Raw genomic sequence first — 26212 nt, 5'->3', positions numbered from 1 at the left:
CTTCGCCAACTAGCCCTCCTCCTTCCTGGAGACTTAAAGACTCTAAAAAGGCTTTCTCTTTCATCCCAGAGGATGTCTCCATCATTTCTTAAAAAATGGACAGAGAAAAGGAAGAATTCTCTCTCTCTTTTATCAGGGAACAGTTGTACAGTGTCTGCTGGGAGAAGTGCGAGGGAAAACTGTGAAAACACCTCCCTTAGAGAGAAGTGAGAACTGGAATAAGTTAGAGTGGGCAACGTGCACACACACACACACACACACACACACACACACACACATGTGCTTCACCATGCCTCACCTATGTGCACACACATGCACACACATACACTTTCTCACCGCTCTCCTCTCTCTCTTCCCACCAGCACTCTCTTTGTTCGAATGAACCCCCTTTACAAATCAGCGCGGTGGGAGGATTAAACGCATTGCTGCACAAGCTGGTTCCCCCCAACATAAACCTATTATCGGTGTGTTGTGTCTAAATTCTTATCCAATGTGATATTGTTTTCAGTCCCTCTGGGAGAGAGGGGGGGGTACAGAGCGCCCCGTTGGCTGCACTGCAGAAGATTCAATGCGGCCCATGTTTGACTTGATAAGAACTAAGCCACCAGATATGAAAAGCGGCTTCACTGAGCGAGTGGTGACAGGTGGCTAAACTGTAGCTAGCCACACAGAGGATTATGAGAAAAGGTTTGGATGGCCAGGAAGATACGGCATGTTGGCATGTGTGAGGTATTTTTAGACAGCCTCTTCATGGAAAAGTGTTGAAAGAAGGAGCGGCGGCACACAGAGAGAAAGAATTTTCTTATAATGCCTTCTTCACCCCTTCTTTCTCTGGTTCAATAAAAGATGATAGTCCCTCGACAGTGGTCCAGACTTTCTCCTCGTTTCCTCGCTCTGCTTGTCACTCTTTCAACCCCCCTCCCCCTCTCTATCTCTCTCTCTGTCTCTTTCAATCATTTTTGCTTTGTTTAATACACCCCCATCTCTCTTTCTTGCCCTTCCCTTTTCAAAATACTCTAAATCAGTGGTTACTCAATCTTTTTGGCTCGTGACCCCGAAAAAACAAAGCAGTGCCTTCTCACAACCCCCTGTCACAGGCTGCATTATGCAGAGAGGTGAAGTTCAGTCCAACCACAGAATGATTTTCCCTTCTCAGGTTGTTTCATTTCATGAGTTATCAGAGAGGGCCGAGAGGTTGAAAACTATTCAGTATTTCTCAAGAAAAAGTCGAAAATATAGCAAAAATAGCATGATGTTAAATTTATATTGTAGAAATATGTGTTTTTCCTATCCCATAAATCATCTCGCAACACCCAAATTCGCTGTGGGTGTACAACCCCTATAACCCCTTCCATCTCGCCCAGCAGCCTGTTGAACAAAGTCTCCAGGAGCCTCCTATCAGAACCCATGATGCAGTGCTTTCCAAGCCAGGGGCCGACGCTCTCCGCTCCCTTTCTTTACACAGCAGCCTCAGGCTGAGCGGGGCTTTTTTTCAGCCCTCACTTCCAACCTAATAACAACAATGTCTTCAAAACACTCTGGAAGTCCTCTGGTGTAATATTGCTTGACAGGCAGGCTGTCCAGACAGATAGAAACTTTTGATAAAGTTTGATAACGCTGCAATGCCTGAAGGTATGAAACTGTCATAACGTGCTTTAAGAATAGTTATAAATACTGATGAGCAGACAATAACCTCTAAAATCTCAGTGACTGTCCTTATGAAGAAGCCAGCTATAACACCAGCCAATCTGTGACCTGTAGCCATCCATAAACATTACAAAGCCATAGCCATACTTATGACAAGAAAATACACTATACACTATCAAGAAGTGCAACATATAGTTCAGCCTTTAGGATGAAGAAGCCTCACATGGTTTTATCGGTTAAATTGGTGACCACAAAGTAAGTGCCATCCCTGTCTTTGAGAGAGAAACACTAGACGCTATGTGCAGTTTAGGTGTAATTCAGTGAAATGACACCCAAGTACATACTGGAATCCAAACAAAGCGGCCTACCTGCTCTGCGTGCCTCGAAGCAGGCTTGCCCCATCTCCTCCTTCAGCTCCTGGTTCTCTGCGGCAATGGCTTCCCCCACGGCGACGAACCGCCCCACGGCCACGCTCACCGCCTGGCCCACCCTGTGGATGGCTGCCAGGGTGCGCTCTGACTTCTTTGGCTTGTCTTTGTGGTTGATCAGAGTGGTGATCTGCAGGAACACATGGAGAAAGATAAGGGGAAGCGGTAAGCCATTTGTTTAGGTAGACAAAAGCTATTATCATTATTCATCACTAGCGGTTTTGGAAAAATAAAATTCACTGGATCACTGTAAAATTGCAGACAACACGGCAGCAATGGCTGTCTTAATTCGAAACAATTTTCAGCAAACCGTCACTTGATGACTTGGCTGAGTTACTTGCGGGGTTTACTGCAGATGGTTTTCAGTAGCAATGGTCTATGAGAGAGGCCCGATTTATGGCAGTATGATGATAAAATCTGTAAGTAGTGCATCGGGCCCTGCTATAATGCAATGGTAAAATCTGAAAAGGGAATTGAAAACATGACAACACAATCACGCTTTTCCAATGACTAGTCTAAGCCTGGAGGGGAGGCAAATTAATACTGCACTACACAGTACAGTCTACTGCAATTCATTAGGGAAACTCTGGGCAAACCCTAAATGACTCACTAGAGGAGAGTGGCATGGTTGAACATTGCCAAACCAGAATATAAATTTCTCTATTAGTTCAACAGTGAGAAAACACAGTGATTACATCCATATGTCATCTTAGATAAGGGAGCATGCTGAGTCTGGAGCATGCACTCCATTCGCTTATCAGGACAGAGGGGTTTCCTTCCTGTGCAGCCGCAGGTGGAGATAACATACTGGGAGACAGCAGGTGTGTATGTGTGTCAGAAAGAAGGAAAGCACAGAGCCTCAGGTGGGGCCATTGAGGGTATCAATTATGAATAGATAGAGCCAATTATCATCAATTATTTATTGATTGTTTCTACTTTCTCAGGCTGTCACTGTGTGTGTGTGTGTGTGTGTGTGTGTGTGTGTGTGTGTGTGTGTGTGTGTGTGTGTGTGTGCCAGTCCATTGGGGTTTGAGAGTGGTGGGTGGGGATTTTAATTGGTCCACAGCTCCAGGTGGTCCCAGGAGAATCTGTGGGTCTTAACTGCAGTGTGTGTGGGCCCACACAACACACAGACTGGTTGTGCTGTGCTCAGATGGTTGTATGGGTGGGCAACTTCCCCTCACAGGTAAATGTACCAGGGCTGTCACTTTTTCCCCCACAATAATTGAATTGAACTAAACCATTTTGTTCAGATAAGTACAGATATTTTTTGAAACTGTTACTGTTAAAAATCAACAAACACAATCAAACCTTGGGTGTCACTGGCTTGATAAAATGTTGATAAGATGCCTGCAGAGTAGTAGCTAGCTGCTGCCCTATGGGACATGACCCACATTAAAACTGTACATCATATTCCTCCAAATCGACAGTTTCTCCAAGTATCACCGAGATACAAAAGTTAATTTTGATAAAAAATTTAGAAGCAGAGCTAAGCATCCATAGTACAAAGCAAAAAAAAAAATCATAACCTTACAACCCAAAAATGAAGGTGATTTCTCTCCACCATATATATCACATGATATTTCGTTGATATTTCTGCTTTATTATATAAAAAAGACTGGTGGGACTGACAAGAAAACAGAAAATAGAAAGATTCTGACTTGCAACAAGTAATATTGGTTTCAAACACACAAGGCCATGTGCTAAGCCACAAAGACACTCAGGTAAAGGTGAGTTCGGATGGTGACAGACCAAATCCTATGGTTGGTTGGATCAAGGAAAATATTTCTGCTTTGATAACTCAAAGGATTTCTTTAAAAAGAAATGATTCTGTATGGGCCGCACTGTCTTTCTAAGAGCTTTTGATGTCTTACACATAAACTAGTCAAAAATCTAATCCCTTTATATAAAGCATGAGAGGGAGACATGAGGGAAAAAGGGGATAAAAATGGAGAGAAAACAGTTGAGTCATAAGGGAGCAATAGAATGGAAGAAGAAAAGAGGAAGAGTGGAAGGGGACATTTTTACGTGCCTCTACCAAATTACACACACAACAAAAGATGGCCATGAAGGTGCTCAGAGGCATAATAAAAGACTGGAGTTGTGTTTGTGTGTGTGTGTGTGTGTGTGTATTAAAGAGAGAGAGAGGGGCTCCTGACCTGTCTGTACAATTCCGCCCTCAGCTGCATCTCTCTCTGTCGCTCTCCCTCTGTCAGTCACTATCTCAACCTTACCGTGTCACCCCATTTCTCTCCATACCGGTTGTTTTACTCCGCTTCCTGTCCTTCTTCTGAAAAACCATCACTGCAGCAAGATCAAGACCCTAAAAATGCCCATTAGAAAGTCCTGCTCATCCCCTCTCTCTCTCTCTCTCTCTCTCCCTCACTCTATGTGTCGCTCTATCTTCTTTATCTTGGTATTAAAGCTTCCCTTCCTCCGGGCCCAGTGCTTTTCACTGACTCACCTACACAGAGTAGGATATTCCTTAGAAAACACCAACGCAGGCTGGCTGGCTGGACATCATGCAGCCTAATAAGAGCAATTAGGTGACACATGATTCAGAGCTACGTCACAACGCGTTGTTGTGCAGTGTTAGGCGCCATTCATGTTACCAAACAGGCCTAATTAATGTTACATCAACGGTTCCATGACGTAGCGGTTATTCACGGCCCGATGCATCAGGACTCGGTGTGTCTGTCTGTCTCTAGTGTGCGTGGGATCGCACACGTTGGTTTGTGTACGTCTGCAATGTGAATGCACGTCTGCATGCAGAAAAGGCACGTGTGCGTTTGCCCAGAGGCTTGTACAATGCAGGCCTCAATCTGGGGCGACTGGGAAAGGTGACACTTGTGTGCACTCACAGGCTGGCACTAATCCAGAAACCAAAGTGTCTAGGAGAAGGAGAGAGGGAGAGAGAGGAAGTGTGTTTGTGTGTGTGTTTATACAACTGAGCAGCAGCAGGCAGCAGCACCTCTCTAGGAACTTGACCCTCAGTAGGTCTGTCTGAGCACCATGGCGAGGGAGAGAGAGAGAGAGAGAGAGAGAGAGAGAAAGAGAGAGAAAGAGAGAGAGAGAGAGAGAGAGAGAGAGAGAGAGAGAGAGAGAGAGAGAGAGAGAGAGAGAGAAGAGGGACCTGATTATGGATCTTTCTGTGTGGAAAAGCTCCATTTACACTGAGGCAGATGAGGTAGGAGTCTTTTCGGAGCCTTTTCGGGAGATTCTTACATTCAGCTGTAGGGGGAAGGAGCTGAGGTGTCTGTGTCTGTGTAGACAGTAAAGTTTTTAAGTTAGTTTGAGTGTGTGTCTGTAAAAGAGACAGAGAGAGAGAAAAAGAAAGTGCATGTGAGTAACAGATAGGTAGATATACAGAGAGAGAAGGAGAGAGAGGGAGAGAGGGAGAGAGAGAGAGAGAGAGGGAGAGAGAGAGAGAGAATGAATAACCATTGCCTGGGACTTCCTCCATAAGGGATTAGTAGGTGGGTACATTTACTGGGCTGTGCAAACAGGAACAGAGCAGGGTGGGGAGAACATAATATTGATACAGAGCCATGAGAAGAGACTGCTGTGTGTGTGTGTGTATATCAAGAGAATGTGCGTCTGTCTCATTGTGTATGAAAGTGAATAGTGTGCATTCATTATACATGTGGCTATGAAACAGTCAGAGACAGATCGTAGCCGTAGTTCAGAAAAACAGCTCCTGACAGACAGCTGCTCAATCGATGCTGCCTTCAGGTCAAAGGTTAGGAGTGTGCAATTCACTGCAGTGTATGCAGTTCATGGACGGGGAAACATCTCTTTTCTCTCTCTCTCTCCCTCTCTCACACACACTCACCATGCCAGGCTGTTGTGCTCTAGTGCACTCCAACAGTGTATGAATGCCAATGAGCACTACCAGGTAGCACCTAGCCCAAAGCTTCCAAATACCTGTCAAGGATTTCCACTATATGAAAGCCATGGCACAAAAAAAAAAACGACACAAATGTTGCTTTAGCTGCAACGCTGTCAGAGCTCAAACAGAATTGCTTGTTGACAGGAATTGAGATGAGATGGTAGTGATCAAGTCATACACAGTCAGTGTAGCATGAGAGTATACACTTGTGTCTACACGCTTTCTCATACTCTCTCTCTCTCTCTCTCTCTCGCTCAAACAGGGCTCCCAGTGGCCCTGATGTAAAGTTCCATGACTTTTCCAATGACTTTCAATAACTAAGTCGGAGCACTTCCATGACCTAAAACATTTTATTCCCTCCTGGTTTGTTAATGTTGTTTTTCTAAGAGGGTAAACAGTCTGCTTGCCAATACAGTTGGGATTGCTGTGGAGAAAAACAGCTGAATCCAGAATCAAATGTGATGAATGCAGGAGCCAAGTTGGAAAAAGCACACTCTGGTATATTCCTGTAGTGTGACCCATTTGTAAAAGTCCCTGATATTCCCTGACTTCCCCCCCAGAGAATTGATCAAATTCCCCGACTTTCCCCGTCTGGAATACAACCTCCCAAAATGTCATGTTATCTCAGGATTTTAATGACCAGTGGGAACCCGGCTCATGTAGACACACACACACATTGTTCCACATATATTCTCACAATGTGTCTGCCTCTCGCTCTCTCGCTCCCACATTAACACAGCATGGATTTAAGCAGCGCAGCGGTGCGCCGTTCAGCCCCTTCTTGTTACTTTCTCCACAACCAGTCAATTCACAACCATTCATTTCTAATCTCTTTGTTGTCCATAATTAGGATGACAATTACAAGGCCATAAAAATGACATCAACGGCCCACTCTCAGCAACACAATACACACACACACACACACACAGAGCCCACCCATTGGTTAGCAGGAAATGTAGACCAATTCCTCAAGGACACGGTGACTGACTATAAATCAGAAGGTAACAAAAGCTGGAAACATTTGTGGCTGCCTCCCATGGCTACTGGCTGAATTTCACTGAAAGAAATTGCTGGGACAAAGTTTGGCCTTATCTGCGTTGTTCCTTCTCTTTGCCCGTTCTTTCTCCGTTCTATTTCTGTTTGTTTGATTGTGTAATTGTATGATTGTGAGTGTGTGAGTGTGTGTGCGGTACATGCGTATGTGTTAAATATATGTGTGGGTGTGTTTGTGAAAGAAAAATCTTGTTTACTCAAAACAGCTCAATTCAAAGCCTCTTTCTCAGAGGTAATTTTGCGGCATTCTTGTCATTTAGTAAGTGCAGGCAATCTCTCGGAGACAAAGCCAACAAAATAACAGCGAGTGTCAACAAGCTCAACTGGGAGGCCTGATGGGGCTTTTATTAAACATGCATTGTAGCCATTCATCACACATAATTGCTTGCTTGCTTGTTATGTTGGCCTGCTTATTTGCCTAATTTACATCTCTGCTTCCTTAAGGCTTTACTTGGCCCACTGGTGAGAGTAACACCAACAACTCAAAGTGAACTTTATTCCTTTTGAAAGCAAAGCGCTGAAGTATGCATATACAGCGCAGATTGGAAAGAGAATCCTAGAAAAGTAACTGACATCACGTTCGGCTGGTAGCAGTCAAGCTCAAGGAGTGTGTTATTTGTATGTTATGTGTGGTAAAATGAGAAAAGGAGAGGTATTTTATCATCCATCTATGGTGATGGCACAGTTAGTCTTAGGGTGTGTGTGCAGATACAAGCGTACTTTACTTACTTTTGTGCTGTAGTACTGCTGCTGTATATGTGCTTGTGCAAGTGTTTTATGAATGTGGGCAAAGAAATAATTGGCCAGTAGTTTGCACTGAGAAAGAAAATGAGAAAGAGAGAAAAAATATATATAACACAACTGTATACTGGCTTGGTCATGTTTGCTCACTGAGCAGATGAAAATGCCAGCATTATTGTGTGTGTGTGTTTGTCCTTGTTCATTTAAAAAATAATTTCTCCAGCTGTGGTAACTATCTGCTTTCCCCTCTGTGTTGCTACAACAGCACAAAAAAGGCAACTTTCTCTTTCTGTACATCTCAGTTCTCGCAGTCGCTAAACAGACCCTACAACATCTGGATCGCTCTGTCAAAAAGAACAGAACAAAAGAACAGTTCTAGGTACCGATTCCCATCTCGACCAATTACATGCCAGGTTGCGGCAAAAAAGGGACTTTGGTGCAGGGAGAATTGCACCCAAAAGACCGTGCTGAATGCTTGTCTCATCCGATGTGGCTTTCTCCTGGATGTTTCCAGAGGGTTTTTTTTTTTCAGGGAGCCTGAACTGTGGTGCCCTTGAAAAAGCCCAGTTTCTGTTCTTTATTGATGCACAGAGAGATGTGGCTGGCTGTTCGCTGGGGGATGGCGGAAAAAACATAAGAGGAGAGGGATGAAAGTCGCGCTGAACATGCACTTTAATGGGAGAGCAAATTCCTTCCAAATTGGCTGCGAGCAGACGGGAGTTCGATGCTGCGCTGGTCGACAGCCAGACTTGGGAAAGATAGGAGGAGATGAAAAGAGAGAGACAAGGGAGTCAGGAGGACAGTGAGTACAGAGAGATGGGGAGAGGTGGAGAGATGGAGAGAATGAAGAGTAAGACACGGAAGAAGTGTGTGTGAGAGATACAGAGAAGTGAGAGTGAGAAAGAAAGAGAAAGAAAGGAGGAGATGAAGAAGAGACAAGGGAGACTGGAGAGAGAGGATACACAGTGAGAGATGTCAGCAGTGTGTGTGTGTGTGTGTGTGTGTGTGTGTGAGTGAGAGAGAGAGAGAGAGAGAGAGTCAGGTAGACAGACAGACAGACAGACAGACAGACAGAGGGAGAGAGAGTAAGCTGTGTCAGACCTGGAGAGGACAAACTCGGGCTTTTACTGTTATCTGACGTTGTCTCTGTCTCTCTCTACCTCCCCTCCTCTGTTCCTCACCCTGTTGTGGAAATCTAGCGCCATCCTTCTCTCTCAAAATTCCCTTGAGACTTCAGTAATCTCTCTTTTTTCTCTGTCTTTCTCTCTCTCTCTCTCTCTCTCTCCCTAGCTTTATCCTTCTCTCCTCTGACAGTCCTGTATGTAGTCAGTGATGCAAGTCTCTCCCTAGAGCCAGGTAGCTGCAGTACAGTAGTGTAATACAGTACAGCAGCAGCTTGCAGTGTTAAAAGCTGTATCCGTTGGGCATACTGTAAAACCATGTGCAGAGAAAACAGCAGAAATAATAATGACTAGAGTTGCTGCACCATCCAACTCTCTCACTGCAAAAAATCAAAACTCAGAGAACAAATCCCCTTTCATCTAAAAAAACGAAAAACATATAGCAATGTATAAATTTCTGGAGTGTTTGCTGAAAAAAACACATTTACAACTATTTGACAAATTGGCCCAAACAAGAATGGGCAGTTTTCTGGACGCTGGTTCTTCACCAGTTGGTCATTATTGGACAAAAACATTAGTGAAACGTACCGGGCCAGCAGCCAATTTACCGCCATATTCTCCAAAATAAATCATGCCCTCATCTAGTGAATGCAGGCTGCACTCGTTTCCATGCTCATTCAGCTGCCTACAGACACAATGGAAAGAGTCACAGAGTCAGCTAATGGGAGAATAATGGTTTTCTGGTCTACCTTGCTGAATTAGAACCACAAGGCAGGAGTTCAATTTAGCATAAAGCTGAGCTGAACCACATCCATATGTAGTCTGGACTGGCCATGCATTCTTTAGGAATTACCCTGCACAGGCAGAACTATTCTGCACTCGTTCTCCGTCACACATACGCACACTTGCACAGCCACACTCACACACCTTTAGACCCATTTACACACACCACAAGTCATGTCTGAGCTCCCACCCTGAGGAGTTACTGTACATTTTAATCTTTAAACAGTTTCTAAACACCTACAGGCAGTGACACAGCACCAGCTTGCAAAATACTGAGCTCCTTTTTCCATCCGAGAGAGCTACATTGGCAGGAGAAAGAAGCAGAGCCAAAGTCTGCCACTGAGGGAGTAAAAACCCCCCGGAACCAAACTTAATCCACAGCACATTCCTAAGCCAATTTTTCTGTAATTTAAGTAATACGTGTTTATATATACAGACACAAACACACACAAAAACACACACACACACACACACACACACACACACACACACACACACACACACACACACAGAGCTGTTGACTACATGCACTCCCATTAACGATCATAGAGAGTACATCCTGAAGAGTAAATACATCCTGATTACCAAGAGCAGTTTCAGTGTGTGGGGAGAGAAGATGGAAAGAGAGATAGAGAAAAAGGGGGAAATAAAGTGAAAGAGAAAGTGCGTCTTATCAGCATATACAGACTGTGCTTGTCCTAATGAACCTGTGGAGGTCACACAGAAAGCTCCAGCATGTCTTCTTATCACGTACCTCTAACTCTCCCAGACACGCTGATCTCAGATCAGTCTTCCTCTCCCTCCACTAATGGTCACAGCCCCTATTTAAGTTCCACAAACCGGTGATAGTACTGGCCTGACATAGAGGCTTCGACTTCTACTACTTACTTATATATGAGTATAAACCATCTCTCTCGCTCTCTCTCTATCACGCACACACCTATCTAGCTTGCTGCACTGAATTTCCCAGAGATACAGATAGCGAGTGCTGTGATTTGGCAGCTGCCCTTTAGGGTGATTGAACACAGATGATTCTCAGCCAGCAAGACGGATGGTTCCAAGGATACTCAATTCCCAGTGTGCCAATACTACCACAAGATGCCAGGGATAATGCCGATTGATTGGCAAGTAGAGAAGGGGAAGAGGAAAGGAGAGGGGTACAGCACACATTTATGTCACTGGATACACATGGAGAAAGTGATGGATGTGGAAGACAACTAGAAAGACAAAGACCAATAGACAGCCAAGCCGACAGACACAAAATAGATTAAGCATTTTTGTTATTTATGCCAAAAGGGCAAGCATCTACATGTGTTGATGTTGCTTTGAGGCTGTAGGATTTTCATAAGGTCCTAGCTTGTTGAACTGCGCATGTCTAAAATGCCTGTTGTAGTTCAGTGCAGTTGCACTAGAAGATTGCTTTTTCCATTTCACATTTTTCTACAATTTAAATTGATACTGGAAGCGTTTTGGCAGCTAGTAGGAGATTATTTCAAGTTGCAGAGTTTCCTGATAAGTTAAGTATAAGTCATGTCATTTTACAACATCAGATTATCTGATTTAAGTTTTGCATATTGTTTGTTGGACTTTTTCTAAGTGGGCTTAATCCTTTATTGAGGATTTAATGCTTTTTAACGCTTGCTAAGTGTATGCCAGCAGTAATGTTAAACGTTAAATTTAAGTAGTGAGCTATTATTGATGGTTTGATTTTATTTTTCATTGTCATTGCCAAGACAGTCACAGCTGTCAAGCATATAACTAGCGCTAAGGTAGTTTTCATTAGAGAATGGGCAGTGGAAGGAGACAGGAAAAATGGTTGGTGAGCGAGAGGATGATATGCAACGAAGGTTACAGGTCAGATTGGGACCATGACATGCACCTTAGCCCACTTGCTCATATAAACCAGTAGACATGCAGCCAATGAGACAGACAAGCAGGTAGACACTGATGCAGGTAGACAGAAAGAGTTGGGGGTATAAGCAGTCACTCAGGCAGATATATATCTAAAAGAGGCAGGCTAGCGGATAGCCAAGCAGACAGCAAGGCACACAGACAGGCAAACAGAGAGACAGGCTGACCAATGTGATGTGCATCCAGAACAGCATGCAGGCTTGCAGTTGAATGGGCTTGGATTTTATCAGACTGTACCCCATTGGAGTTGTATGAGAAAAGGGCATGGTTTGGCCTTCAAGCTTTGGCTCAGCAATCAGAGCTGACATTTGAATATGTGGACAGGCAGAGTGAACCCTTAGCAAGCATCAGCTAGAAAGGTTATCACTGATGAAGAATCACTAGCAGTGTTCAGGTGTATGAACAACTACCCAAACTAAACAATGGCCAACAACAGAGTATCTTGTCCCTTCATTGAAGCAGAATGACACACACAGAGTTTGTTGGAGATGCACCTTTTGCTTAACTGAGAACTGAAAGAAATAAATCACGTAAATGTTCAGAAAAGATTTAAGAATACACTGGGCTTTAGTTGTTTTTTTCGCTTTCTATGGGGATATCAATGCAACCCATTTTATGTCAAAACTTGCTAAGTTTTCCCTCCCGTTTGCCTCCACATACTGCACTGAAAGAGGCCACATACTGTATTGATGGTGCAGTCTACCTGGTATGGTAGTAGTGGACACAGTATTATGGTCCTGGGCTCTGTTCCAATATCCTGTGAAGCAATGTATTATACAGTGCAATATTCCTAGGCTAGGTTCCAATATCTACATTATACAGGGAATAAAACAATTTGTGCACCAGTATGAATGCTGGAATGTACCCTCTGACTCTGGGGGGGGAAAGTGTTTTTAACTGCGAGTTATGCCATTGGCGTGATAAAAGCATACAGTGTGTTGTGTGTGTGTTGTGTGTAAGTGTGGAGGACTTCCTCTCTTAAGGGAGCTGACATATGGGGAGGTTGGTAAATATGACGCTGGTTAAAACACGCTCCCTACTCCTCTGTTAGCTGTGGCATGCCAAGGCCCCAGTGTCCGTATAGCTGCAGAGTGCTAGCGTGCAGAAAAGGTAGTCCAATCCTAGTGCAGTGAGCCACTGACACACACACACGCACACATGGCTTGCATTCAAAAGAGCACAATACCTCTTTTCATTCCTTTTTGCACACGTAATTCTCAGGGTAGGAGGTGGGTGGGAGAGAGAGACAGAGACAGACAGAGAGAGAGAGGGAGACAAAGAGAGAGACAGAGAAGGAGACGGGGAGGGGGTCAACCAAGGAGAGGAGAGATGTGCCCCGAACACAACGTGACTGAAGTGAAACTGCCTCTAGCCGACTCAACTGTTCACCTGACCCTTCTCCAGTGTACCTGGTGACTATGAATATACTGGGGGTCAACATGTGATACTGAGCACCCCGGGGCGGCAGCTCACCTGTGCCTTGAGACCTACACCCACCAGGCTTTCCATGCTCTGATAGTCTCCTCTCTGCCCTAACCTTTTACTTTGCTGAAGAAACAGACGAGGAGCATACATTATCCAGTAACTTTCCACTTCTTCTTTCCTACTTCCGTATTCTCAGCAAGCTTATTTCTTTTCAACTTTTATTCTACTTTTATTCTTTTTCAGCTTGTTAATTGTGCTGGTGAAGGACTGAGGTTAGAATTCAGCCCCTTGGACGGTGCTAGCTGAGGACAGAAAGTCAGAGGGATAAACTGATTCGCTAACCAAACTGTCATATCTGCTCTCGTTGCTGTAGACGCTGGGACAGGTGGCAGTGACACTGCCATTAAAGCTGACGTGGTGGGTAACCCTTAAGTAGTCAGCTGAAATGTTTGCTCCGGGCTCCTCGCATGACTCACAATGGGGCACCATGTCAAACGCTATAGTCTTTCTCAACCGCTCCAGCTTTTGTCGCACCATGGGACGACAGCCAGTGCTGCTGCAGTGCGTATCGCCCCTTGAATCCCAAATATAATGAAATATGCAGATGTGTTTTGATAGGCCGTAAGAGGCTAGACAAAGCACTTAAATCAATTTAACATTGAATGAATCAATCAAAATATATTTAATGCTTACAAAGTACTCTTGCTTTTTTGGCCAAGAACTCAAAACAATCACAAAAGTAGATTTCTTTAAAGGCAATATATATTGTGCAATGCTACTGGTAGTAAAATGTTGGAAATATATTATGTAAATGTAATTTAATCTGGTCTGAGGCCCTCAGTCACTTTTTTTGTAACTGCTATGGATTCTCAAAGGCTGTTGGCACCATATTATAGCAATCTGAGAGTCAATTAGCTCAGTCTGCCCACGTGCACAGAGATAAGCCAAGAAAAAACGACAGAATAGACTGTAAGGTTGGCACACAGTAAACAAACCAATAAACTCTGCTCATATTTTCCATGGGACCATTCAATGTCAAATAAACGACAAATATAACCCCACTTATTGCCTGGCATTACTGCTTGGCATCGATCCTTGGTGCTCTGCCACGGTTCAAATGTTCATAGCCTCTCTGAAACCGAATGACTGATTTCCAAATGAAGAGCTGGAAACATGGCCCAAGGTTTCTTGATTACATTTTTGTGAGTGTTTCACATGAAGACAAGTGTTCATCTCTGCGACTTGGCAGCAGTCTGGCTTACCATTTGTGCGCCATAGCAGGGTAGCGTTTTCATACATAAAAGAAAGTGAAAGCTAAAAGCAAAGCAGAAAAGGCTGTGTGCTACCTGGTACTCCATCATGGCTGTCTAAAAATAATGGGAAATCTATCAAGTCTTAAGTAGGCCCACCGAGTATGCTGAGCAGAAAGCTCTCAAGAGTCACTCTGACCTGAGCCAGTTGCAGTTTACAGCATGACAAATTGTGACTATCCCTTTCAAATCAATCTCTATTTAAAACTTTTATCTTTTCTTAGTAATGCGTTAAGTATGCATGTAGGGAAGTGGTTTGGTTCCCATATGCACAAAAGTCTTACTTGAGATCTAATGGGATGCATTACTTACTGAACTAAAGACGATACATCTGGTTTCTATGGGACCCCACTGACCTGGATTGTCAGCACACTGACAGTAACACATAACTCCCCTTGAAAACAGAGCATTGCTACAGTGTAATCAGTCAGGCTGATATGAGGTGCAGGAAGCCCAGAGGAACCAGTGGCAGCTGATAAGAAAGGTTGATAAACCTGGGAGAAAAACAGACTGAGAGTCAGCTGTGATGGAGAGATAGACGGGAGAATGGGTGAGGGCATACAGTAAGTGAGGAAAGAGAGCGGACAGCACAGACAAAGAAAAACAGAATGGACAGATGAGAGGGGAAAGACCAAAACAAAGCAAAAAATGAGCTAGCAAAACTGTAAGACTGATAGATATGTTCAGAGAAATTATCTCTTTTGAGTCCTGGTGGCTCAGCGGGCTTCAGTGCACACTCTGTGCTCATGATGTTATGCGTTTCAATCTAAATCATGACCTTTGCCTCTTGGCCCCACCATCATGTCAGGTCATGGGTCATATCTCATCTTTCCAGCCTCTTTCCACTGTATCTAATAAAGCAGCAATAAACTTTGAAAAAAATGCTCTCTTTCAGTTAAGAGTGACATAGGGGATAGATGAGATCAGACAGTGTGAGTGAGAGTGATCTCTGATTCACAGTTCCTTCCTGGGGGGCAGACAAACACAACATGGCTGTGGATCAATCTTTGCTTCGTTAACCATGACCGAAGGTTAACCAAGATGGGAAGGCGGGCAGAGGGAATTGATCTCCTCTGTTTAAAGAGTGCCAAACCGTGACACAAGCTCCTGTTGTGGTTCACCGGCCTTGTTTTTCTTGGAAAGCTTTGACTCTTGCTGGTGGGAAAATAGTGACTCAGAAAAAATATCAGAAAACATCTAAATGTTATGTCAATGTGGAAACAATCAAGGTACCAAGAAGCATCCCAATGAGGCAAAGCCTTTATGAACATGAGTGAAAATCTATTGCTGATCAGAGGACCCCTCCCCATCACTTGTAGTTCTTCTACTGCTATGCACAAACAACTAGTGGGGGTTACAGTTGGAATACCTGCCTACATTTTAAAACATTGCATCAACTATCATCATTACCCTATTTTAGTTTCAACAAAAGCTAACTTGTTATGCATGTTTGACACTAGTTCTTATGTAGAAACTGAATTAATCTCATCACGAATGCTGGTCAAAACCGTCAAAACGTGCTCATGTAGTGTGTCACTAGATGACACACTATGGTTCTACAGTGAATCCATTTATTGCACTCAGGATGTTTTCAGTGAGTAAAAAATAGGCTAGTTGAATTTTGTTGTTTATGTTGTGTACACATAAACAAATGTGTACAGCATTGTAAGAGGGACACCACAGAAAATCTGTTGAAAATGCTCACACTACCAAGATGTTCTGAGAGCTTGTGGTTGAAAACTGATGTTTTCTCCACCTGTGAACACAATATAAAGGAGGCTCTGCCACAGAGCTTCTCATTTATTGAAAAGTATGTGCTTACCATGTCCTTCTATTATTGTAGCTTTAAAGAGGAGAGAGGTTCAACTTGTGTCTACCGATGTGTGGGGGTGGTGATGACGGTGATGCACCTGGAGTGGTGGGCATCTGCTGGCATCTGAATACCACTGAATCTACTTCAATCTCCTGGGTAAAACTATTTCACAGGCAGTGACTAACTGAAACATGTATCTGCTTAGTGATCTCAAATGGTAGATGGAGACGGAGACGTAAAATATAATGCTTTCAAAATCTCACTACCCTTGAAAAAAAGCTAACAAGTAATTTATATAGTCTTACATATTTGTTAAGTGGAGAATAATAGTATCCCAGACCGAAAGAACTTTGGATACTAATAGCACACATTTTTTTATTTAGGAGTCAAAAATGAAAAGAAAATGAAATGTTTTGTCATCTATTCTTTAAAACATGTTTCTTTCTGTTTTTCCTGTATTGTGCATCTAACAGTTATCACAGCAAGACCGAGGCGGCCAGCCTGACAGCACAGAGATCTTTGATCTAGGAACATTTTCACAAAACATCCAAGATGCTATATCAAAGACATCTCCGGCCCAGACAGCGAGGCAATGCAGATGAGATCCCACCCACTTGTAAATGTACACCGTATGCAGTTACAAAATTCTCTGGGCTACACTGGGCCCTTTGTTCCACAGAAGACCAGGGTATTTCATAGAGACGTCTGCTTCGTACTTTACCCTTGGAATAAGTCTTTTACAAGGACATGGCAGTTGTTTAATTTGGCGAGGAAACAACAAAGGGAGCAAAACAGCAGAAAAACAGTGAGACATCACATATTACATCTACATGTGAGGTCTCCAATCTCTGCATTGACTGGCTGCTGGCAACAGTCAGTGGAAAGTTCAGAACTTACTAATAGCTTGGTTCATAAGAAAGCTCTTGCATGGGTTGGGTTCTGCAGACATATTTCATTTAACTAACTGAATAAGATTTGATTAGTGAGCTCTGTAATAGAATAACTCCGTTCACGAAATTGTATTAGATAAGTGGCTACATCCCAGGAAGAGCAAAGGCAAAGAAAATAAAAAAAACATTTTCACCGCAGGTTTCACATGCAGACATGGTGTGTTATTGGATTGCATGACCAAAAGTTGCAATGAATAACTTCAGTCATATATTGAATACTGTTCTGTACTGGATATAAGAGCAAATAGTTCCACAAAATCAACCATGAAAACAATTTTCTCCTCCGAGTTGAATAATTCAGATCCGTCTCACCTTGTGAGATGATGCACATTCAAAGGAGACAAGGAAAAAAAATAGTAAAGAATTTACATAGAGTGTAACAAATCATTCTCTTTGAAAACTTTGAACCACATAAAACGTGGCCCACAGCGCTGTTCCTGCTTTGTTCTTGCTATCTGACTCCAAACTTTGATTATCCCCCTCCATGATTTCTTTGTGTAGTGGAAACTTGATATGAAAGCACTTGAAAAGGGCAGACTCCAGTTCTTGATGAGGCCCTATTGTATTCTTCATTCTGCTCCTCACTTATCTCAGTAAGGATCTCCTTGGCCGCCAGTAAAGATTGATGAGCACCTGCGTGGCACCTCAGGGGCCGGGACTGAGAGTGTAAATCGATGCAGACCTGTAGGAGATCCACCTCCAAACCCATTATCACCCAGTGACGTTCAGACGAAACCACAATGGGAGTCCGGCCCAGAGCAATCAAGACAATTAGAGCCTGCATCCTGTCATCATCATCATCATGGGCTTTGTAAAACAGCCTCACTAAGCAACACCCTGTGAGTAATGTGCTAGTGTTAACTCCTTTGACATTTCTAGGGACAGCAATAAGCCATAATGGAGGATGCAGTGAGGAGGGCATGATGTGCCAGTCAGATACTGGCACAGCATGTCCTGACAACGTGAGGGAAAGCATTATGAAAGCATTACTGCAAACAATATATTTGTGAACTTCTGTTATCTGCAGTGGCCAAACTCCCAAGGTGTTCAGTCACTTTGGTTGAATTGACTGCAGACCACACTGACACGAAGCAGCCATTACTCAAACACAAAATTTGTCCCTTGATCATTTTCTTGGATGCAACGTTGCATAAAGAAAACATGAAGCCTGCTTAAACAACCTGGAGATATGAACACAACAAGCCAGCCTTTGGCAAGTCGCCCTCCTCAGGTTGTCTTCACACTGAGCTGTGTTTGATGACTGGGTAATTATATGAAGTCCTTTACAGGATAATCCTCACTGCCTGCCAAGTCAGCCTCGAAAACATTCCATCAGTCTTCATGACGCGTAATTACAAGTAATGGACAAATAATAGTGTGTGGTGAACAGTGTGTGAAAGTGGCTTAACCAGGCTCTGTGACAGCTTCCCACAGCGCTAGCATGTTTTGCTGAAGAGAGCAATGATTGCAGTGCCTACTAGCAAGATGCCTGGCCTAATACAGACGGCAAAAGATTGGCTTGCCTCTAAAATAATAAGGCTTGTTTTTGTTGAATAAAGAGGCAAAGTGACAAGGAAAAATGAGGCTTTGTTGCTGACTCGCCTATTGAGGCTCAAATCAAATAAAAACAGGAGTGTCACATGAAAGCCTCTTTCTTCTCCTCTCCTAGGCTAGCCTGACAGTGAACTGAATTAATGCTCACGAGCTACCACCCGGATTTTGCCCTCGCAATCATGCTCAGCCTCTCAAAAGAAGGAGATGGGAAGATAAGATGTCAGGTGTGGAAGAAAGTCAACATGACTGCGTGCTCTATCCCCAGGGCAAGAACAAATCCTCAGCCAGGAGGAAAAACGTAGTTCTGAGAATGCGCTCTCTGAGGCTTCACCGTTGACATTTGAGAAGAAAGGAACTTGGAAAAGTGAATGATTACATCAATAAATCAGAGAAGTGTGTCGTGCCAAACATCAAAACCCTGAACGCCAGAGGTTAGCGGAGCAGCAGGATGATTCATTGATGGAAGTGGCGAGTGAACGGAGCGAGGCGAAGTTCAAGCCCTTGGTGGGGAGAAAGGCACTAACTCTTGCATACCAGCCAGCATAGTGTGTGTAAAGGTCTCACACTTTGAGACTTTGACTTTTGACCCCAGCAGTGATGCCCCTATAAAGAATACGCAGACACAGATTCAGACAGCGCACGCACTGATACACACAGCAGAAGCTGGAAACACGAGCCCTGTGAAGGAATGCGGCCCCCCTGCCTTCAGACTGCATAATGGGATCTGTCTTGTCACACGCTTTCTCTCGGTCACAGACTCTCTCTCACACACTCATGGGGGGGATATGGAACATGCTTTCACTACATGACACACACCCATGTTTTCAAGTGTTTGGAGTAGCCCTGTTTCCTGAAGGCCTCCCCTCCTCTCACCCCCTACATACACACACAGTGATCCAATCTAAACACATATGAATGAAGTCAGGCTGCAGCCCCCCCATATTGAATATCCACTGTATATTATCCCAATCAGTCAACTCTGACATCCAAACTCTATGGCGTTTCCCTGCCATCTGTAGCTCCTTTCCACCCTTCAGACAACAGACACACTCTAACCTCCAGAATAACCGGAACTTGTGTATTTATAGAAGGTGCGAGAGTGGCTTTAACTTATTAATAGGTGGTGGCACTGTGTGTGTGTGTGTGTGTGTGTGTGTGTGTGCGGGCGCACGTGGAAGTCTGGGCTCTGTGTTTCTCGGCCGGCTGGCCCCCAGCTGTCACCCACCAGCTCCAGTCACCCATAAACAGTGACACGATGTAAACACAATCCCCATACTGACCACGACTCCCACACGCTGTCCCCACTCCCAAGACACTGTCATCGGCTTGTGCTCAAAGCAGGGTGGAATGCTCCATGACAAATATGGATCCTCGGGGCTGGATTTGAACATAGTCCTGATCATGACAATAACAAATGTGACGACACCAAGAGCAAATTTGTGTAGCATCAAATGTCAGTTCAATCACAGAACATCAATACTTTTCAATACCACTGCAGAAAAACACAGACACAGACAGCTGGTCAATTGTCCAAGACAGCAGTAACCAAAATTAAACACGTCACATGTATTGGCTATACTGTAATGTCATAAGGCATAAATATAGACTAATGCCGCGTACATGTAATGTCGGACATACATTAAATACGACTTGCCGACTGGGAAAAGCTGTTCACGTCAGTCTCCAAGTGGTGATTACAACTAGGACATGGGATTTTTTCTTAATAATAATCCATAATGCATAATGATATGATCCAGCTGCAGGATATTCAACATTATTACTAGGCTTTACAGTTTCAAGACTAGTTAGTTGATAACTTGTTATTGCACCACTGTATTCATCATTTCTGCTTATCAAAGTTAAAAATAAGCATTTGCTTTCACTAGCTAGTTTTAGCTTCCATACTGTGCTTGCTTGACTGAGAGGCACTGAGGTCTAAACCAAGGGGCCTTCAGTATGGACATGATTGATGGAACTAATTACACTCAGAGGGAAGTTTTGGAAGCCAACAAAACAAGAAGCATGGACTGGTCTACTACACTGGGACTTGAAGAGGATTCATACTGTTGCATCCAGCCCTCACAGTTATTATCTGGCTAAATCTGGCTTGAGAAGTGTTTTGAATACAACACTGACTATCCTGCACAGCATTTGAACAAAAACACAGGCAAAGCACTAACTCACAATGTAATCTTATCAGTATCAAGTTCAAATGATATGGACCTATTCTCGGTACCAACTCTTTTCACAATGTTCAAGATCCTATCTTCTTACAACTGTGTTTTCCACACTGCATTAGCTCCGGCAACATTCCCCCGAAGATATGTGACAGCCACACAAAAGATGGTCAGAATACCCTCATCCTGATCGCTCTTGGGTATTGTATGTCAATGCGAGGGAAAGCAAATGTGGGCAAGCCGGTTACAGGCTGTTCCTGTCACTGTTCCTCAGAAAGGATGGTGGGGGTGCAGGGTTGAGTATTATGTCTCAGTTTACAGCATAGGTAGGATCCTGAGAGATATGGCCAGGCTGGGCTTTTTAGCTCTGTGCGCTACCTGTAGCTGCTGGCTAGGTTTTCAGTGGGCTGCATAATTAATGAGGTGGTACAGGGACATTGGACTCTCTGGAGAAAAGCAGAGATTGAAAGCAAGAAAGTGGGGGGATAAATAGAGAGAGATAGAGAGAAAGTGAGCAGAAGGCTGAAGAAAAGGAGAGAAAGAGCAAGACAGTGAGGTGTGTGACAGGAAAACAAAAATGGTGCAGGACAAGAGAGGCAGGGCGGGAAGCATACAAACAAGGTGCTACGGCATCTTAAATAGTGATACCTTCTCACACCAACACCCTGAAACGACAACATCATAAAGTCAAAGACTCCAGTGTCTGCTCTGAACGGAGAGCTAAACTTTACTCCACTAGGTTTTATGGCCTCATGACAAAACCGAAACCTTAGCAAAAGGTCAAAAGTGACACACTGGCCAAGGCAATGTGCAGTATAATCTATAGAGCCTTGCCAAAATGATAACTAGTGCTGAAACTTAATCGATTAGTCGAGCAACAGAAACTTAATTGATTATAATTTCGATAATCAATTAATCCTTAGTCATTTATCAAGTAAAAATACCAAACATTTGCTGGTTACAACTTCATAAACGCTAAGATTTGCTCCATTTCTATATCATTATCAAATGAATACCTTGGGGGTTTTTTGGCTGCTGGTCAAACAATTTTAAGCCATCACTTTGGGCTCTGGGGATTTGTCATTTACATTTTATAGACAGGATTAATTGAAAAAATAATTGTTAGATTAATTGATAATGAAAATAATCATTGGTTGCAGCCCTTAAGATAACTGCTACTGAAAAGATCTTGGACAACAGTGATAGTAGAAATAGTTTCTAATAGATATTATCAAATATTCAAAAGGTATATCATAGAAAGTGGAGAGAGACAGCAAACCCTGACTATTTATAATTTCTGACCACTCAGAATTGGGGAAGATAATAAGAAGTTTGGTATTCCGCATTCTCTCTCTCCTTCACACCGTCTTTGTTCTGTCATGTCAAACCTCATCTCCTTAAAAGAACTCATTATCGGGAGGGGAGAAGTTCAAAGACGCTCGAAGAAAGCAATTAACACATACAAGCCAGACTGAAGGATTCCTCTGTCATACAGTCAGCACTGTTGGCGAGGGAGAGAGAAAGAAGAACAAACCTGTTGACTTTGAGAGCTATGGGATGCGTGTCAGATAATTCTGTTTGGTCTGCGGAGAAATGGGCAGACATTCATTATATTTCTAGAATTTAGCTGATACTCATGTGCAGTGCAACCAACAGTGAGCACCAACAGCACAATTTCTGTGCCCGTGTCACTGCAGGTATTCCAGTCTATGTCTGGGCTAAAGACTGGAATTATCACTACAACGAGCCAAGGAACCTCTAACGGGAAAGTAACGGGAGACTAATAGATGCCTGCCAAATTCTGATCTGTTTGCTTGCGGTTGTCCAGGCAGCGTACAATATAGATATGTTGTGCGATATCTCTGGCAATGCATCACAGGAGGAGTGGGAGAGAGCATGCTTACATAATTACTGTAAGCGGGGTGCTCTGTCATACTCTTATCTCCTCCCTGAAAGCATATACTGTAGCACTTTGCGTTTCTGTCCATCTATACGTTTGTCTGCCCCCACTTTCAGTGCTGTAAGGGAGACGGCGATAAACAGATGGAGCTGCTACACTGCATGCTACAGAAATGCACAGGTACGTTACGTGGGAATTACATGGTCGTGGGGTGCACACTCATTCCCATCCAAAGTATTGTTAGATTGTCTGTGGACCAAATTGTATGTTGTGTTAGCTATGTCGACATTTACATATTTGGCTGTCTCCAATGTCAACAGACAATAACATTGTAAGAAATGATAATATCAACTATGATAAAGACACTGACAGAACAACTTCGTAAGCTGTTTCCCACAAGCACTCAGATGGCCTGTGTGTTTCAACATAATGATTTGTGTTTATATGTACTGTATGTACGTCCTTGTCCATGCGTTTTTACAGACAAGGACATGTATTTATGCACCTGTTTCAGTCCATGGGGGTGCTGTCAGTGAGACCGGACAACACAACACAAAACACCACACTACATTACACAACACATTAGTACTGATAGAGATCTCTTCCTGTGTGCAGACACATATCATACATCTCATCACCATAAAGTAAGTACATAAATACAAGCTGGTAATGGGCCAGAGGGACACTTGATACTGAGCAAGAAATCCAGGGCTGTGATACCCCGCTCAGACCTCGGAGAACCCCTCACAGTGAACCCCCATCTGGGCTGGATGTGGCAGAGAACCAGAAAAAAAACGGGGGAAGCCATAACACTAGGGCCTGGTTTCCACGAAGCATAGAGGCAAGCAAGTAAAGCAAGATCTTTTCTATTCCATTGTAAGTTAATGGTCATCCATTTGACATTAAGCTGACGGCTGAAGTTTAAGTTTGTAAGTTAAGTAAAGTGTTTGCTATTTAACTGCTCAGATACTTTTCTGAAAAACTGGGCCCTGATATTGCTTCCAATCTTTCTTTCAATTGACACAGAATGGAGACTGGAGAGACTTTGAGCAATGAGACCGTTGGTAATGCCTCTTTGAGGCTCTTTGATAATGGGAACATAGGATGTTTAATCAATACTTTATCAAGCCCCAAGCCATAGTAATAGCTCTTGGTCAGAGGCAGAAGTGTTCCTTGAGACAATTAAGAGTGGTTATCACTATTAGCTACAGCCTTCAGATAACCTAAATGGCTGAGGGTGAGATAGCTTTTGCACCATTAGGTTAACTCTGCTGTTCTCTCTAGGTGACTGATCCCTCTAAGCTAGGTTATTTGGAGGATCCAGGCATACACGTGGATGCATGCGCGCACACACGCACGCACACACGCACACACGCACACACACACACACACACGCACACACACACACACACACACACACACACACACTTCATCTGGAAGTATATTAGCCGGAGAGAGGTCAATGGATCGACATCTGAGACAGACCCTTTTATCGGCACTTAAAAAGAACAGCGATCTGTAATGACTCCCTTGATAGTAGTGGTGGGAAGAGTGCAAGAGGGAATACAAGGGGCAAACCAAGCTGCGTATGTATGTGTGTGTGTGTGTGTGTGTGTTAGAGAGACCAAGTAAAAGAGAGAGAGAAAGCCAGAGTGAGGGAGAAGGAGAATGGAATGAAAAATTGACTAATGGTAGGGGAGCGAGTGTAATGAGCGAACTTGAATTCCATAATTGGACAAAGCTACCTGGCTAATGCCACCACTTGACTAGAAACAGGAGGGAGTCGAGTGGAATTCCATCCATTCTCCATTTGATGACACAGGGTGGCTGACTGCTGCGCTATGCTGCCTTCCACTGAGCAAGCTCTTGTTTTGGATACTCATTCACTCAACAATGTGAGTCAGGCTCATTGTGATTTATATGTTTGATGGTTGAGCTGATGGGATCTGGTGACAAAAACACCAAACCATTTGCTCTGCCTCATCGGTCTCCTCATAGGTAAGCAGAAAGAAAGATGAAGATGAAGACTTGATAGGTGGATGGACATACAGGTGAATGAATGAATGAATGAATAGGTGTGTGGGTGGGTGAACACTGACAATTCTTCACAATGCTCCGCTGGTAATGGCCTCACAGAAATGGAAGCGGTGAAAAATGGGGGCCTCAAATAGCCGGTCTGAAGCAGACTGTGGAAATCCGTTATCAGATACAGTGTTGTGCTGGTCTAGGCCTCCGTGCTGCTGATAGGACGACATGTCACGGTGGCAGAATGTATCGCCACGCGAAACGCAGAGGACCACACACAAAACCTTGCACACAAGCAGCACAAACTCATTTAGTTTCTGTCGTCCGTGAGCAAACATTCTCACATACCAAAGTATGCAGATACACAGGCACGCAAACCTCACCGCAATCCTTGTGCCACACACACACACACATACGCACACACATACACACAAATACAGACCTATTTTGTCCCATTCCCAGGAGGTATGTGTATGTTTTTGTCTGTGCGCGTGTATGCACACGCATGCATGCTTGTGGTGCAGAGTAATCCTCATGTGGTTTCACCCTCAAGCTAGGGAACCATTTGTCTTCATTATCATCATATGGCTGGAGGAAGCAGATCTGTTAGGGCTCGCGGCACCACTAATGCCTCTCTGTCTGGGTATAAAGAACAACTTCACTACCTGGACGTTTGTCATGTCACTCCACCACTGGGCTGGGAACATTAGCAGGGAATACTGCCTCGTATCTCAATAAAACTCCATTTACAACATTTCCAGAAAGAGAGATGAGGATGAGAGTAATGGCACTGCTTACTGAGTTGTTGAGTGAAAAGTATGTTTATTGAGCACTTTTTGCGTCAGCATTTTGTTCCCTGAATAAGTTACCTGACAAAATGCTAATGTTCTGAGCAAATTACACGCTCAAACCTGCCATGGAGGGTTTATTTGGATAATAAATGTGCCATTTCAATCCGGTTTGTGAGCAAAATGAACAAGAAAATGCTTTTTTACTCGCAGTCCTTTTTAGCACTTCAGAAGGCAAAACTGCAAGCACCACAGAACCCCCGGAAGCATGACAAACTCGACGCTAACAAACTTGGACAGAGAACGGATTTTCCGGACCCAATTATAGCAGAAAATCTTTTAAGAAACTCCTGGCTTAGCCCTGCAGAAAAATGACGGAGCCAGCACAACTATGTAATCACAAGGCCAGTGTGTCACAAGTGTTTAAATGTTCACCAATCTGATCAAAGTCTCAGGTGTTATTTCCTAGCGCCTATTCCTTCCCACAGGACTTTACCTCAAAACAACACCCTTACACCTCGTCGACCCGAGGACCACCGTGACCGCACCCAGACAGGACTGATGTGTTTTTACTAGGAACACACCTCAATTATAAAAACCCAAGAACAGAACTATTATTTCACTAATCACCACTTCAAAACAGTAATCGGATGTCGAGGAAAAATGAGCCAGATTATCTCTAATTGCCTACCAGCTG

General features: G+C 43.6%; 1 protein-coding gene across 1 annotated transcript in view; it reads right to left on the bottom strand.

Moving 5' to 3' along the window:
- Positions 1–26212, bottom strand: part of ctnnal1 (catenin (cadherin-associated protein), alpha-like 1) — a 48692-nt gene that overhangs the window by 18859 nt on the left and 3621 nt on the right. The window contains exon 2 of the mRNA XM_071526543.1: positions 2016–2205. Within this exon, the coding sequence (XP_071382644.1) occupies positions 2016–2205 (190 nt within the window). The remainder of the gene's footprint in view (positions 1–2015; positions 2206–26212) is intronic.

Source organism: Centroberyx affinis, unplaced genomic scaffold (assembly GCF_046629955.1).
Source record: "Centroberyx affinis isolate AG114_WGS23_722 - 3 ecotype Tasmania unplaced genomic scaffold, CSIRO-AGI_Caff_v1 ptg001425l_1, whole genome shotgun sequence".
Taxonomy (NCBI): Eukaryota; Metazoa; Chordata; class Actinopteri; order Beryciformes; family Berycidae; genus Centroberyx; species Centroberyx affinis.
The sequence above is the reverse complement of the archived record's forward strand: the minus strand, read 5'-3'. Positions and strand labels throughout refer to the sequence as shown.